Source organism: Lagenorhynchus albirostris, chromosome 1 (genome assembly GCF_949774975.1).
Source record: "Lagenorhynchus albirostris chromosome 1, mLagAlb1.1, whole genome shotgun sequence".
Taxonomy (NCBI): Eukaryota; Metazoa; Chordata; class Mammalia; order Artiodactyla; family Delphinidae; genus Lagenorhynchus; species Lagenorhynchus albirostris.
The window spans coordinates 46,353,657-46,369,185 of NC_083095.1; the positions used below are offsets into that span (position 1 = coordinate 46,353,657).

Consider the following 15,529-nt stretch of genomic DNA (forward strand, 5'->3'; position numbering starts at 1 on the left):
GGCCATAATGAATAATGTTTATATGAACATTTTCATAAGAGGCTCTCAATGCACATACATGTACATGCACTTCCGTTAGGAATGGAATTTCTCGGCCATAAGGTCTGTGCTTCTTCAACTTTGGTGGATAATCTTAACAACTGCTCTATGTGGTAGTATCAATTTACACTCCACCAGCAATGAATGAGGGTTCCCCTTGCTCCATATCCTTGTCAAAACATTATTAGATATCCTGGTAGGTGTGTGGTGGCACTTCATTATGGTTCTAATTTCTACTTTCCTGAATACTAATGAGGTTGAGCACTTTTTATGTTTATTGCTACTTGGATATCCTCTTTTGTGAAAGCCCTTTGAAATCCCTTCCCTGTTTTTCTACTGGTCTATTTTTCTTATTTATAGAAAATGCTTTATATGTTCTGAATACAAGCCCTTTATTGGATATATGTTCAGCTCTTCTACACTTTGCCTTTTCACGTACATAATAGTATGTTTTTGTTTGTTTTTTTACATAAATGGAGAATGCTTTTTTTGTGTGATTTATTTTTGGCTGTGTTGGGTCTTCGCTGCAGTGCGCGGGCTTCTCGTTGCAGTGGCTTCTCTTTGTTTCAGAGCATGGGCTCTAGGCACACGGGCTTCAGTAGTTGTGGCACGAGGGCTCAGTAGTTGTGGCTTGCAGGCTCTAGAGCATAGGCTCAGTAGTTGTGGCACACGGGCTTAGTTGCTCCGAGACATGTGGGATCTTCCCGGACCAGGGCTCAAACCCGTGTCCCCCGCATTGGCAGGCAGATTCTTAAGCACTGCGCCACCAGGGAAGTCCCATAATGGTATCTCTTGATGAACAGGGTTCTTAATTTTAACACAAAAGTTATTAACCTTTTCCTTTAAGGTTAATGTTTTTGCTCTTTGGCTTTTCATTACTGCCTTATGTGAATTATGGCCTAACACTGCTACACTTCTGAATTACCATCTCAGACATTTTTGTATTCTTGTCCTCTTAGAGGAGTCAGCCAAGCATGGCTAGTGCAGCCAGCACTCAGTCAAGGCTCTGGGTCCTTATTTGACTTTGCCAGCCTTGCTCCCTTGATATCCTCATGCTTTGAAGGGAAAACAGGGGGTGAGGGGGATAGAGTTCACTGTGTGGCAGAGTGACATCACAGCCTGACAACACCTCTTGTCCTAAACATCACACTTAATGTAGTGTAAGATCATGTCAGCTCACACACTGATGACTCACGTTGAGCTTTCAGCCTAGAATAACCCTAAACCTTTTCACATACCTGACCCATCGTGAACTTGCTCTTTTGCACAAAAATCCACAACTTTCACAGTTTAAACGTATTTGATGTGGACCAATATTTCTATCTTTAATGTATTACTCAAAAGCCAATATGCAGAAATGATTTGGAATAAGGTTAAATGCTAGAGACTGTCTAAAGAGCAATCCATAATTGGTGCTGCCAAATGGTTCTATAAAATGTTAGTAAGTAGACTCTGTGATGTGTTTCTGGCCACCATCCTACATCTGACCTTTTTCACATTTTTAGTCAAAAGCGTGAATAAAGACACTGATGCCCTGTGTATCAGATCATGGCTGATATGACATTAGAAGAAACAGTAAAATAGAAAACTGAGCAATTTTCTTTTCAATCAAATTCCATTTTTATCTTTTTCCACTCAAAGTCATTTTGGCAACTGTTAGCAATAGAATACCAACTAAATAAACGTTTCTTAACATTCATTACTTTCTCTTTTATATAAACTCAGCCTCCCACCCCTTTCCTTTCCATTTAGAGAATTTTCCATTCTCTTTACTGTTAAAATTTCATACTTAATCCTCCTGGAATTTTCTATAATTCTGTTTTTTTCCCATTTCTAAAGTGTTTGTTGCACTTGTTCATACTGCTTAAACTTCCAGCACAGCAGTAACCTGGGGACTTCCAATTCTGTCCAGACTTTTTCATATTGCCTGTACACTGTCTTACCCTGCACACACTTCCTAAACTTCCACCCAGCAGCTGAATCAGAAGAACTGACCTCCTTTCCCTGTTGGAGTCTCACAGAGTCCCTCCTGAAAAAAATTTACTTTGAGGCTAAAGTGTCAAGCTCAGCAGTAAACAACTTTTATCACCCCTTCAGCCTTGAGTTCTAAAGTCAATTAGAAAACACACAGGCAGCTGTTAATCTGGGCGGGGGCAGCGATGAGGGGTAAGCTTCTCTCCTGTGCAATCTCCCAAAGTTGGCCTCACTTGGCTAGTTGGATACTGAGATTGGATCAGGATATAAAAAACATTCTTGGGGGAATCCTTGGTAGAGGAGGAGGGTTGTTTCTGGGCAAACTGATGTGCTAACAGACTTCGAGTAAATTACTCAATCTCTAAAATTCTGTGCCTTTAATTGTAAAAAAGAAGGGTTAGAATAAATTATCTTAAGGCCCTATTAAGGTTTGAAATGCCATTTCTAAGAGCTTTGTGTTTTCTTCTAGATTGTTCCAAGAAACTTCTTGCCAATAGAAGGGTCATATATTTTGTACCCTAAGCAAATACAAAATAACGCTATATTCTTTCCCTAAGAAGGAATCTGTACCTCATCACACATACACAACCTACTGCATTCGACAAGTAAGATGAGAAATAGTCAAGGTCAGTTTATCAGGAAGGGTTGGCAGGAGACAGCTATTTCGACACAAAGATTTTAATATACAGAACTATTAAAGTACTGGAGGACTGAAAAGCCAACAAGGGGACACTGAGGTACCCTAGCAAGAAGCAGTTATCCCTCCGAAGGCTAAGGAAACAAAAGGAAGAGTGGGGATTATCACAGTTTAGAAGCTGGGAGAAGGAATCCCCCAGAGCTGGACCCAGACTTTTCCAGTAGGAGTGCTGGCCAGCTGGTGCTCATATTTCTGAAGGAGTGCAATAAGGCTGTTTCTAGGTATGAGGAAAAACTGTAAACTAAAATAAACTGCTGCTACTCAGGCCTACTGTCACTGCCAGGGTGATGCCAGGGCTGCAGGAATGTAGACCAGGAAAAGGAAGCAAATGGTTAACAGGAAGTCCAACCTTATTAAATACAGAGCACCTCTGAGTCCAAGTTTCAGTCAACCAAGTATGAGTTAACACTTTAGAGTTAGAAATTTTTTTAGAATACACCCAGATAAATAAATGTAATCTGCTCTATTGTTACATTCTATCCTCCTTGGCCTAACCTACTTACACTCCATTCTCACACATACTACCCAAATTCGCAGTGATATAAATTAGCAAACTTTTGTAATTCTTTTAGAGGCTAGGCTAGTTCTGACTAGGTCAGATTTTTGTCCCTGTCCTGAGGAACATGAAGAGATCTGGGCCTCATGGCAAAAGGTAATAGAGGTACGTCTTGAGTATAAACACCCTTTGCAAAGCAACTGCCCTGGGAGAGGTTATTACAAGATCTTCAAGCAAGAGAAGCCTAGTTTTCTCAGACACGGAAAGCAGCCTGCTTCCGCCAAGAAGGAAAGCTCAGAATGACTGGGGTTTCAAGATTCTCAGCTCTGTCCATTTAGATGTTGCCATTCCTAGTTTCAGGGAACTACTCTTTTCTAGTCAGTGTCCTAAATGAGACATTGACAAGGCTACGTAATTCTAATACCAGCACAAATAAATCTGTGTTCAATTTTTAGCTTTGTGGCATGAAGTAAAGTGCTATAAAACCATAAAAACTCTTGATTCTCTAAGACTTGATCTGAGAGTTTAAAGACATGAGCTTGTCATTTCCTTTCTGTTAAGTGTTAAGGCGCTTGGTCCCCCAAGGCACTTACTTCAGAAATCGTTTAATCACAATCACACAAAGGTAGTAAGTTGATTAATTATGAGGCCAACACATGCCATGGATTACTAGAATCTTATTTCCCATTGGTAAGGAGCTAAAGAAATGACCAAACCCAAATCCCATCTTTGAAGGTCCCCCCCCCTCCGCCAGGATCCCATTCTGAGTAACGATTTCTTATATATCAGTCCAGTCAAGAGACCAAAACCACACCAGTATTTTAACAGATAATTTAATGTAAAAAAATTGCTAACCAGATGTTGAAGAACTGAAAAGGCAAAAAGGGACACTAAGCATCAAAGAAGTAGTAACAGTGGGAAGCACCTATCACACCTAGGACAAGGAATAGAGCAAAGAGGATTACTACAGCTTAGAAATTTGGAGGAAAGACCCCCATGCACGTGGGACTCGGATCTGAGGAAGGGATATTGAAATCTTTGAGGGGGTTCAATAAGGCTGGTTCTAAGAGAGTGGAAAACTATAAACTGCGACCAACTGTTAATGCCAGGGTGAGGCACCATCACTATGGTGAGACAGAGGAAGACAAGAATCAAACAGAAAGCAGCAAGTCCTTTTGCCCTCCTCTAGCCTTCCACTCCCCTTCCCCTATAGGCAGGGCCTCATTGAGGCAGCGAGCTAGTAAAGAAGAAACGTGGTTTAGAGGTTCTGCCCCAGATTCATAGAGCAGAGTATATAAGGGTGGTATGAAGCCTAGAGATGACACTTTAATAATCTGCAGTCCAGAGGAAGCAGAGAGTAGCTGCAGAGTTATGTTCACTGATTATTTGAAACCATTAAAGGATGTATATGGCATTTTGGTCTCCTTTCTGCACAGTGCCTGGTAAATAGCAAGAGCTTAATAAATGTAGCTATTAGAGCTCACAGAAACCATCACACAGTTAAATAGAGATACCATACTTCCAGTTGCATGATTCTCTGCTATTGCCACTGGGATTCCAACAACCAGGTGCTCCTGTCTTTCTCCATTCCCACACAGTGCAAGCGGACAGGGGAAAAGTGGAAAGAAACGCAGAGCAGTACCGAGGTAAGAACCATGACAGAGAAAACAGATGACCAATTGAAATTATATTTGGGGAGGTTAAAAAAAATGACAAGCATAGTGAAAAAGCATAGTGGATTAATGGGTTTACCTTCTGCCTAGAGAACTATCAGATAGTTGATCTGATGAGATCTAGATGGTTTTCATTGTTTCTACTCAATGAATCTGTAGCCGTGGCTTAGGGCAGCAAATAAATACTAGTAAAAAGGTTATCTAGATGGGCAAAGCTAACCCAGATGGAGAGAATGGGTGGGTTAGGCTCAAGATAACTGGTTAGGCCCAAATCAGGATGGAAGTGAGTGGCACTTACATGGTCTTGTGTCCTCAGCAGTGCTTAGTTCAGACTTTTGAAAGTTCTACAATTACCTGGGTTTCCACCCCTTGTAAAAGTCATACTTAAATGGAGTGTTTAGATAATCATTAAGTTTTCAAACCAAGCCAGATTTGGCAGAGACAGGATTTGAGCTTAAGTCTGTCTGACCCCAAAGTCTGTCTCTTAACCACCACAAACATGAGGTTCCTAACTACCCTTCACCCACAGATGCCACCATCATTATCAGTATGGTCTTCACTTATTTTCCTCTTACCAGTACTAAAGATGGACATCTGAGATACCTAATTAGTTGAATTAGGCCGACTGAAAATTAATTTTAAAATAATTAGGCCTATTGAAAATTAAAATTTAAGGATATAATGTAATTATCAACTAGTTACTTATTTTCCTTAATGGAGGAAAATTATACTCTTGAAGACAATAACACTAACATTATAGTCAATAAAAGTCCTGTGTTAAGACAGCTTTTCTCACTTAGGCAACATCTTCCTAACTCCAATTACAAACTTTCTTGAAATGAACAATATCAAGAAAGTCTGATGGGTCAAGAATAACAAATTGTGTAAAACTGGTCTTATGCTTCCCCCACCAACCAACAAGGAATTTTATGATCTACTGCTGATAGGGTGGAAAGCAGTGTGAAAACATTAAAACTTTACTTAGTTCCTAAAGATGGCATATTTTTCAGAAATTGACCAGGGCTTGTGTCCTTTCTTTAACCTAGTCACATATATGTGCTCAAAGGGTATTTTAAAACTTATTTTACACGGCCTGCTCTATTCGCTAGCATGTCTTCTCTGATCCTCTGCTCATGTATTCTCTGAAATGCTTTCTATTCTCTACTATACACCTTTAACTCCATTTATTTTTCAAAATACTCATTCTTCAAAATCCAGCTCATGTCTCTCTCCTCAATGGATGAGGCCTGTAAGATGATTTCAAATAGCTGCATTTTTAAGGCTTCCCTAAACATGATACAATGGCATCTCCTCAAGAGAGAAATTTTAGAATTTCTGAGCTAGAATTGCTCAGGGATGAGCTAACAGTCTACTCTCCTTGTCTCCAATAGGCAAAGTGCCCTTACCCCTTACTGTAACTTATCTCTAAGGTCTCTTCCAGCTCTAAAATTATGTCTTTATGGTTCTATCGATCTAAATACTCCTTCAAAAGGTGTGAAATATGTGTAGAAACCATTAAACTCTCAAACGGTAACAGAGTTCAGTCAGTTATAACTTATACTGTAAGATCTGAGGCCAAGTGCTCCGTTCAGGTCAGAACAACAAGGATCAACTCGGTTTACTGTCCACGTCTGTGGACTGCACCGCGGATGACGGGTTCACTCGGGCACACAGTAGGCCCCAATTCCGGACAAAAGCCTGTTGTACAACCTCTCTATCCTAACACCAAGACCTGGCCTTTACTGGTTGCTTTATCGTCTAGAAACAAAGCTGGGTAAAATACCTCAATTCGGCACCACCCTCAGATGCGCGCAGCGACGGGGACCGGACGATGATGCGGAGCAGTGATGCAGGTGCGGTATCCACCTTGTTTTCCTCCCGGAGCCAGTCGGAGCCGTCGGAGTCCTCGGCACCGGCTCTCCGACAGCCCCAGGTGCCCCAATCCAGCAGCCACCCAGCTCCTCTGCCCCCAGTTGCCCGCCGCGACCCCACTCCCTGGCTGTCCGCCCCGTCGTCCCTTGCCCCTGGCCCTGGGGCACTTACCATCCCAACACCAGGCCGGTAGTCACGATAAAGCAGGTAAAGACCACCGCGATGTAGAAAAGCGGCGAGTACTCGTAGAGCGTTACTAGAAATACCGCAGCCATCAGGGTCTCCTAAGCTGAGTCGGGCTCCAGCCGCAGAGCCCAGTCTAGCCCAGCCGGGCCCTCTCGGCCAGGGTAAAAGCCACTACGGTGCCCCGGAGCGGACAAACTTCGTAGATCCGCACTAGCCTGGAGCTCCGGCGGACTAGTTAGGGGTAGCCTCGCGGGCTGCGGGAGCCTGCGTGCCAATCACGAGGCGGCCTACAGGGCTCGCCCCGCCCCTCCCGCTCCCATCCAGGGTTATTGGCTTCGCAGAGAGGCGGGGCCGCGACTCGCACCGCACCCGGCTCACGGGCTTGCTGTCCAGCGAGCGTCTTATTTCGTGGTCTGCCCCAGCGGTACGCGCTTGTCTGCGGCAAAGTCTGAATAGATGTTGGTGCCAACCCCGCCCAAGACTCAGGTAGTGTTTTCTGATGCCAGAGAGAGGAGGCACAGTCCGAAATCCACGTCACAGAGTCAAAATCCTGAGATCCTGCCTATTAGATCTGAGGCGGTTGTGGGAGGAAGAGGGCGGCTGCATCTACAAAGTAAAATAACCCCACACCTACTCTTGTTTTATGTACAAAACTTACAAATAGGCACTGTACGAAACACCAAAAAGAGTCTCACAAGCAGTTTATAGGAGCCTTGTCAGCCTTTTCAAGTTGGATTTCATGCTAGAGGAAAATTAGCATTGGGTGTCAAGATTCTCAGAAATAAATCAACTGTCCTCCCATATCCCTTTCTTTTTTCCTCCCCTATACCCCTCAAATTAGAATTAGATATTTGAATATTTTTTGCATTAATTTTCACTTTAATAATAATTTTAAATATGTATTATGTGTATATATGTGCATATATATACATATACATATATACTGTTGACCCTTGAACAAACGCAGGTTTGAACTGCACAAGGTCCATTTATAGGTGGATATTTTTCAATAGTAAATACTATAGTACTACACAGTCTGTGGTTGGTTGAATCCGTGGTTGAGGTATCGCAGATACCAACTAAAGTTATACCCGTCTCTCTCAACACTTCCACTGAGATCTCATGGGTTTGCGTTTGGTCCCAAGGTCACACCTAGCTGCCACGGAGTCAGGGAAACGCAGCATCCCCGCTACAGATCAGGGATTTGTTACCACGGAAGAAAGGGACAAAGGACCTAGAGATAGATAACTAGTAGTCCCTCCACACTCCCAAATCACCAGTAAAATTACTGCTGGAGGAAGATGAGCTAAATTTGTCCTGTGGCTTCACCTATCCTTTGGTGAATGACAACGTATTGGGTATTCTCTGGAGTAGTGCTGTGTGAGAAGCTTGGTTCAACAGCATAATTTTTTAAATTAATTAATTAATTTGTTTATTTTTGGCTGCATTGGGTCTTCGTTGCTGCTCACGGGCTTTCTCTAGTTGCGGCGAGTGGGGGCTACTCTTCGTTGCGGTGCGTGGGCTTCTCATTGCGGAGGCTTCTCTTGTCCAACAACGTAAATTTTTTTTTTTCTGTACGTGGGCCTCTCACTGTTGTGGCCTTTCCCGTTGCGGAGCACAGGCTCCGGACGCGCAGGCTCAGCGGCCATGGCTCACGGGCCCAGCCGCTCTGCGGCATGTGGGATCTTCCCAGACCGGGGCACGAACCCATGTCCCCTGCATCAGCAGGAGGACTCTCAACCACTGCGCCACCAGGGAAGCCCTGGACATTTTTTTTTATTATTATTAAAAACAACACTGCAGTGATATTCTTAAAGCTAAATCATTTCCTTGGGATAAATTTCTAGAGGTGGAACTTTTGGTTCAAAAAGTATGTATGTCTTAAGCCTTTGAAGAAACACCGTTCTCCAGAAATGTTGTACCAATTTATGTTCCCTCCCTTTTATCCTCGGTTTTGGCATCATTTGATATTGTCACTTAACAAAATCTTGGCTAATGTGAAAGGCAATTTTATTTCAATAAACAATGAAGAATTTTCATAATGGAAACAAAAATGTAAGGAGTTCCAAGTGAAAGTGGTATATTAAACATATGCCTATAAGTTTGCTTTCTCCCAAAACTCCACTAAAACTACATCAAAGGGATTTTAAAAGTAAATCAACAAAAACAAGAACAGGAAATAAAATAACAGCAGCAACATATTGGAAGATGGAAAACAGCTGAACAAGGATAATTCACTAGCCAGGCTATTAAAGCCAAATCCCAAACCAGCAGTGGAGAAATAGACCCAACCTGACTCACACCAAAGAATTCTCAGAAAAAAGAACAGGAACTGACACAAATTTAAGACAAGCCCTTATTTTCCACTTGGATAACTGCTACAACCATTGAAACTTGTAACTTTATTTCCAACATAGATTCTTTCTAGTACACTCTACACAGTGCTGGCAAACATTTTTTTTAACACACATATATATTTTTAAACACGTCTTATTTCACTCCACTGCCAAAACTTCTTGGTTGTCATGCTATATGTCTTTGAGAATGAAGTTCCAAGTTCCTTATTTAGCATATCCATCTCTCCATGACCCAGCTCCCACTTACCTCTTACTTATTCATTCAGAAAATGTTTATTGAGGGTCAGATATGTGCCAGACACTGTAGCAAACAGTAGGGATACAATAATAAGCAAAAAGTGACACATCTCTGTTCTCATGGAGTTTATCATCTAATGGAAAAGACAAACATTAACCAAAGAATCTTGAGCAAAATATAAAGGCAAAATTATAACTGCTATTAAAAATAGGTACATGGAGCTATGAGAGTAAATAATGGGGAAATGGGGAATATAAGGAAGATCAAGGAAGGCTTCCCTAAAGAACAGATGGTTGACCTGAGAGCTGATGGAAAGAGGTTTACCAGGCAAAGGGACAGGATGGGACAAAAAGCGTTTAGGTCAGAAGCTACAGCATGTGCAAAGGCCCTGTGGTGGGAAAATCATAGCATACCTGAGAGAATGAAAGGCCAGCATGGAGAGGGAGGAGGAACATGCTATGAGATGAAAATGGAGACATAGGTAGGGCCCAGTTCATACATGAGTCTTGCCATTTTAACTACTCAAATAACCTAAGAGCAATGAGAAGCCTCTGATATGACTGAAGAAGAGAGTTTTATGGACTGAATTGTGTCCCCTCCTCAAAATTCGTATGTTGAGGCCTTAACCCCGCAATGTGACTGTATTTGAAGATAGGGCCTTTAAGCAAGTAATGAAGGTTAAGTGAAGTCATAAGGGTGGGATCCTAATCTAATAGGACTGGTGTGCTTATTTTAAAAAAAAAAAAGACAAGACACCAGAGATTGCTCTCTGTGTACACGTGTGTACAGAGAAAAGGCCATATGAGAACACAGCAAGAAAGCAGCTGTCTAAAAACCATGGAAGAGAATTCTCTCCCGAAAGACGGCTGGCACCTTGATGTTGGGCTTCTGGCCTCCAGAACTATGAGAAAATTTCTATTGTTTTAGCCACCCAGTCTGTGGTATTCTATTATGGCAGCCCAGGCAAACTAATATAGGGAGTGACATTCTATTTGCATTTTATTTTATTTTATTTATTTAGTTTTTTTGCCATACGCGGGCCTCTCACTGCTGCGGCCTCTCCCGTTGCAGAGCACAGGCTCCGGACGCGCAGGCTCAGCGGACATGGCTCACGGGCCCAGCCGCTCCGAGGCATGTGGGATCTTCCCGGACCGGGGCATGAACCCGTGTCCCCTGCATCGGCAGGCGGACTGTCAACCACTGCGCCAACAGGGAAGCCCCTATTTGCATTTAAATCAATTACTTTAGCTATTGTGTAGAAAACTTATTGGAAGGAGGCTGGGATGGATATAAGTGAATATGGAGATACAAATTAATAGATTCTTTCAAAAGTCCAGAGAAGAAATATTGGTAACTCTGGTTAGGAAAGTGATGAGGACTTGCAGCGAAGTGGATTATTAGTTAGAAGTGATTTCAACTGTGAGTGACTAAATAAATAAATAAAAACAGTATCTTACTTGAGATAGAAGTTTATTTCTCTTTCAGGTGAAAGTCCAGAAGAAGGTAATGCAGGACTGATACAGTGCTTCACAGTGCAAGGGACCCAGGCTTCTATTTTGCTCCACTATGTGTAGCCCCCATTCCTAAGATCACCTCATGGTCCAAGATACCTGCTGCAGCTCCAGCCACCATGTCCAGATTCCTGCTAGCAAGAGGGAGGAAAAAGAGGAAAAATGAGACACCATTTCAATTTAAGGAAACTCTAAGGATATATGACACATTCTGTTGGCCAAAATTTAACTGGAAGGGAGGCTGGAAAATACAGTCTTTGTTCAGGGTGGCTGTGTGTCCAGCTAAAACTAGAAGGCTCTATTACTTACAGAAGGAGGAAACAGTTTGAAGGAGAGAACTCTTGTCACAGAAGACGTATACAGGACCTAATGATGCATTGGACATGGGGCATGAGAGTGGCAGGAGTTGAAGTTTCTGGCTTCTTCTACCAGTTGAGTGGATGTAGCTGTCATTCACTGAAATTAGACCCTAAATCTCCAATCTCTCACCACTCATCCCTGTTCCCCTTCTCTCATTCCCTCCAAATACAAATCTTAGACCTATTGAATTACCAGTCTTCTAAAATACATTAGAGATGCAGGTATGTGAGGCCTGAAGCACATACCATTTGGGGGGCCCATTCTAGGAGGGTGAATACAAAATCACAAATACAGAATTAACTGTAAGGCCTTGGAAAGGGGCCTATGCAAGCAAGTGGCCCCCAAACTTCATTCACTTTAGGGTGCTTTAAGCCTCACCTTTACTTTATGTATCACCAAGAACAAAATTGTAAGATGCCACGATTGCTAGGTGCATCCTGATTTCAGAGAAGTTAAAGTGTTGGGAGGACATGAATTTTGAAATCAGTGAAAGAAAATAATTGCAGATTTCAGAATTTCAGAGAGGGAGGGAGAGAAGGAGAGGGAGAGAGGGATTCCCGCAGTCAGTTCAGCCGTCTATAAGCTGGAGGGCCAGCGAAGCTGGTGGAGTAATTCCCGTCCAAGTCTGAAGGCCTGAGGACCAGGGGAGTCAATGGTATAAATCCCAGTGCAAGGGCAGAAGACCGCTGTGCCAGCTCAAGCAGGCAATCAGGAAGGAAAAGGGGGCGGGATGGGGGGCGATATCCTTCCTCTGCCCTTTGTTCTCTTCAGGCCCTCAACGGATTGGATGATGCCCACCCACATTGGGGAGGGATATCTACTTTGCCAAGTGCACTGATTCAGTGCTCTCCTCATCCACAGACACCCTCACAGACACACTCAGAAGTAATGTTTAACCTGAGCAATACGTGGAGAAGTCAACACATCAAATTAGTCATCACAGCTCTGTACATATGCGCTTCCCTTTGCCTGAAAAGCCCTTCTTCTTTCCTCTTCCCTCTCCTGGCGAACTTTTAGCCATTCTTTTTTTCTTTTTTGCGGCATGCGGGCCTCTCACTCTTGTGGCCTCTCCCATTGTGGAGCACAGGCTCCGGATGCGCAGGCTCAGCGGCCACGGTTCACGGGCCCAGCCGCTCCGCGGCATGTGGGATCCTCCCGGACCGGGGCACGAACCCGTGTCCCCTGCATCGGCAGGCAGACTCTCAACCACTGCGCCACCAGGGAAGCCCCTAACTGCCCCTTTTGAGTAGCTGGTCTCTTTCAGGAAAATTCTTAGTCTCTTCTCTTGCTTCTCCCTAAGATGGTATTCAATTGTACCGGGTATTCGTGTGATCTCACGGTAGGGCTGGGAAAACAAGGCCTCACTTTGCACACCTTTGAGTCCTCAGTAAGGTGATGCAGGTTTCATCTGGCCTTTTGTGGCAACGGGCTAGCAACCACTCCTGAGATCCAGGGTTCTAGCCCTTTATCTCTGGTTGTAAAGCCCTCAAGCACTAGCTTAGCTGGTTCACCAGACTGTTCACCATTTCCAGTGGTACTTCCTTAGGGAACTATGAATGTGTAGCTCCTCCAGCTTGTACCCTGCCGGCCACTGAGAACCTCAAGATACCAAACTAGGCCCCCTCTGCCATTGAACACTGTTGCTCCTGAGTCATATTCAAGGAGGCGCAAAGCTAAATGCAAGGCCTCTCCTCCTTTCTCATAGGAAAAGTGGACTGCCCATACCAGTCTCCTCCTGCTTTCCTACAACCCCTCCCCACCCCCCATTCTGAAACTTCAGCCGGGGAGCCCTGCCAGAACAGGCTGGCTATGGCTGCCTGTCATACCTCCCCAAGCCCTTTCTTTTTTTAAATTTTATTTATTTTTGGCTGCGTTGGGTCTTCGTTGCTGTGCACAGGCTTTCTCTAGTTGCGGCGAGTGGGGGCTACTCTCCGTTGCAGTGCGCGGGCTTCTCATTCCAGTGGCTTCTCTTGTTGTGGCGCATGGGCTCTAGGCATGCGGGCTTCAGTAGTTGTGGCTCATGGGATTCAGTAGTTGTGGCACACGGGCTCTAAAGTACAGGCTCAGTAGTTGTGGCGCACGGGCTTAGTTGCTCTGTGGCATGTGGGATCTTCCCGGACCAGGGCTCGAACCCATGTCTCCTGCATTGGCAGGCAGATTCTTAACGACTGCACCACCAGGGAAGCCCCCCCAAGCCCCTTCTTCTTCCCACGCTGCTCCAGATCAGAAGGGAGACTTTCTCTCCTTCCTACCCTCAGCAGGTACTTTCCTTATGTCATAGCCTCAGTTTTCTCTACCATATGGCATATATCAAATGCCACTTTTAATTTTGCCAGGGTCTGGATTTTCAAATGTTAATGGAGCTTTACAATTTTATAAAACCTTTCTCCCTTGGTAGTGTCTGGCTTTTTCAAGACCACTGTGTTTCTTCGGATTCAAAAATCCTATCTTAGTAGTCAAAAGCTGCTTGCTTTCTTTTGCATTCCTGACATCACGGTTCTGTTTATCCTTTGAGGCTAATAGATACTTCTGGGTGACCAAGAAGAAGGTCTCATTAGAAATGCTAAAAATATTAACATGTTTTTTAAAATTATTTCTTTTATACATTTTTCTTGGAGCTGCCAATCCCTTCATTCATTTTATATGGACTTTGTATCTCCCACATTATTTCCTGGAAGGTCAAATTTATCTCTGTTTTGGAGACACCAAGAGGAATGATAAGCATCATGACTTTGAGTTTCAAACTTTGAGACAATCACTGCACAACAGATTTGAATGAATGTGCAATTTGGGTATGATCTCATAGATGACAGGAACTGTGAAACATCTTATAGTCCTTTGGCAGAACCTAACCTTTTGTAGCCCATCGAACTTCCAAGTCCCTCTAGTAAAAAAAACTTTCATGGTCTTCGATGTTGGGCTTTTGTCATCTGTATGTACTAAGTGTTAGGAGCCCACCTGAAGCCTGCTCCAACTGAGCCGACACTGATGACTAACGTGGTGCTTAGTCTGTGGCCCAAAGCTTAAGGCATTCACCTAGAACAGCCATTCTCAACGGGGGGTGAATCCTCACCTTTGGGCCCTGACACCATTTGACAATGTCTGGCCACATTTTGGTTGAGGGACTACTAGTGTCTAGTGGGTAGAGGACAGGGTTGCTGCCAAACATTCCCCAATGCCCAGCACAGCCTACCCACCACAGGGAATTATCCAACTCCATATGTCAATATTTCTGAAGCTGAGAAACCCTTATACAGAAAATTCTTAGTAGTTCTGGGCACTTCTCACCAAATCACTGTTTCCACTTTGGTCCAGGCCATGTATTCCCTGGATTACTACAATAGTCTCCTGGCTGGTTTCCTTGCTTCTCTATTTCCCACAGTTGGTTCTTTTTTTTTTTTACTTTTTAAAAATTCAATTTTTAATTTAAATACAGAAAAATTCATTATGTCCGGCGTACAGTTCCTATCACCACAACCAGGATACAGAACGGCAGCTCAATTTTCAACATCTTTACTATGCTCTTTGGGTCTGTTCATCACATGAGCCACTCTGGACTTAATCTGAGTCTCGGCAGCGGTTTATATTGTAGTTAAGCTCTCAAAGTCTTTGCCGTGCTCCTGTGGGTGTGTTCTGCACATGTGGAACTTGGGTATGTGCCCAGTGTCAATCCCAGTCTCTCCTCTTCAGGATTTCCTCTACACCCTCTGACTCCCAGAGACCTCTTTCTCCGTTCTTCTGGCCTGAAAGATGGGGAGCTTCCAGAATATTTGCCCTCTACACTGCTGGGTCAGTCTGCATGACTGAGCCTGTCCTTCAGCTAAAGTGACAAAAGAAAAGGGAGAAAAAAAATAACTGGGATACTGCCATCAATTTTTGTATAACAGGGACCTTTTTCCAAATTCCTCTATGCAGAAAAATGGATTTTCTCTCCTGGTTTTAGGCGCTTGAGCCCCTGCCCTGCTGTAACAGTGCCAACTTGATTGGTGTTGCTCTCAGGGCAGGGCTAGGAGAAAAAAAAGGGAGTTTCCTTCCACACTCTCCTTTCCCAGGGGCCCCTTTTCGCCATCCCCAGGCTAGAAGGAAGGGTTCCTTTTGGAGGTTTTGCTGTCTCTGCTTCGCTGAT

At 43.7% G+C, this 15,529-nt stretch overlaps 1 protein-coding gene across 1 annotated transcript in view; it reads right to left on the minus strand.

The window, feature by feature from the left end:
* CGRRF1 (cell growth regulator with ring finger domain 1) overlaps positions 1-7,155 on the minus strand; it is a 29,620-nt gene extending 22,465 nt beyond the window's left edge. The window contains exon 1 of the mRNA XM_060167193.1: positions 6,923-7,155. Within this exon, the coding sequence (XP_060023176.1) occupies positions 6,923-7,026 (104 nt within the window). The 5' untranslated portion in view covers positions 7,027-7,155. The remainder of the gene's footprint in view (positions 1-6,922) is intronic.
* Positions 7,156-15,529: the final 8,374 nt, after the last annotated feature.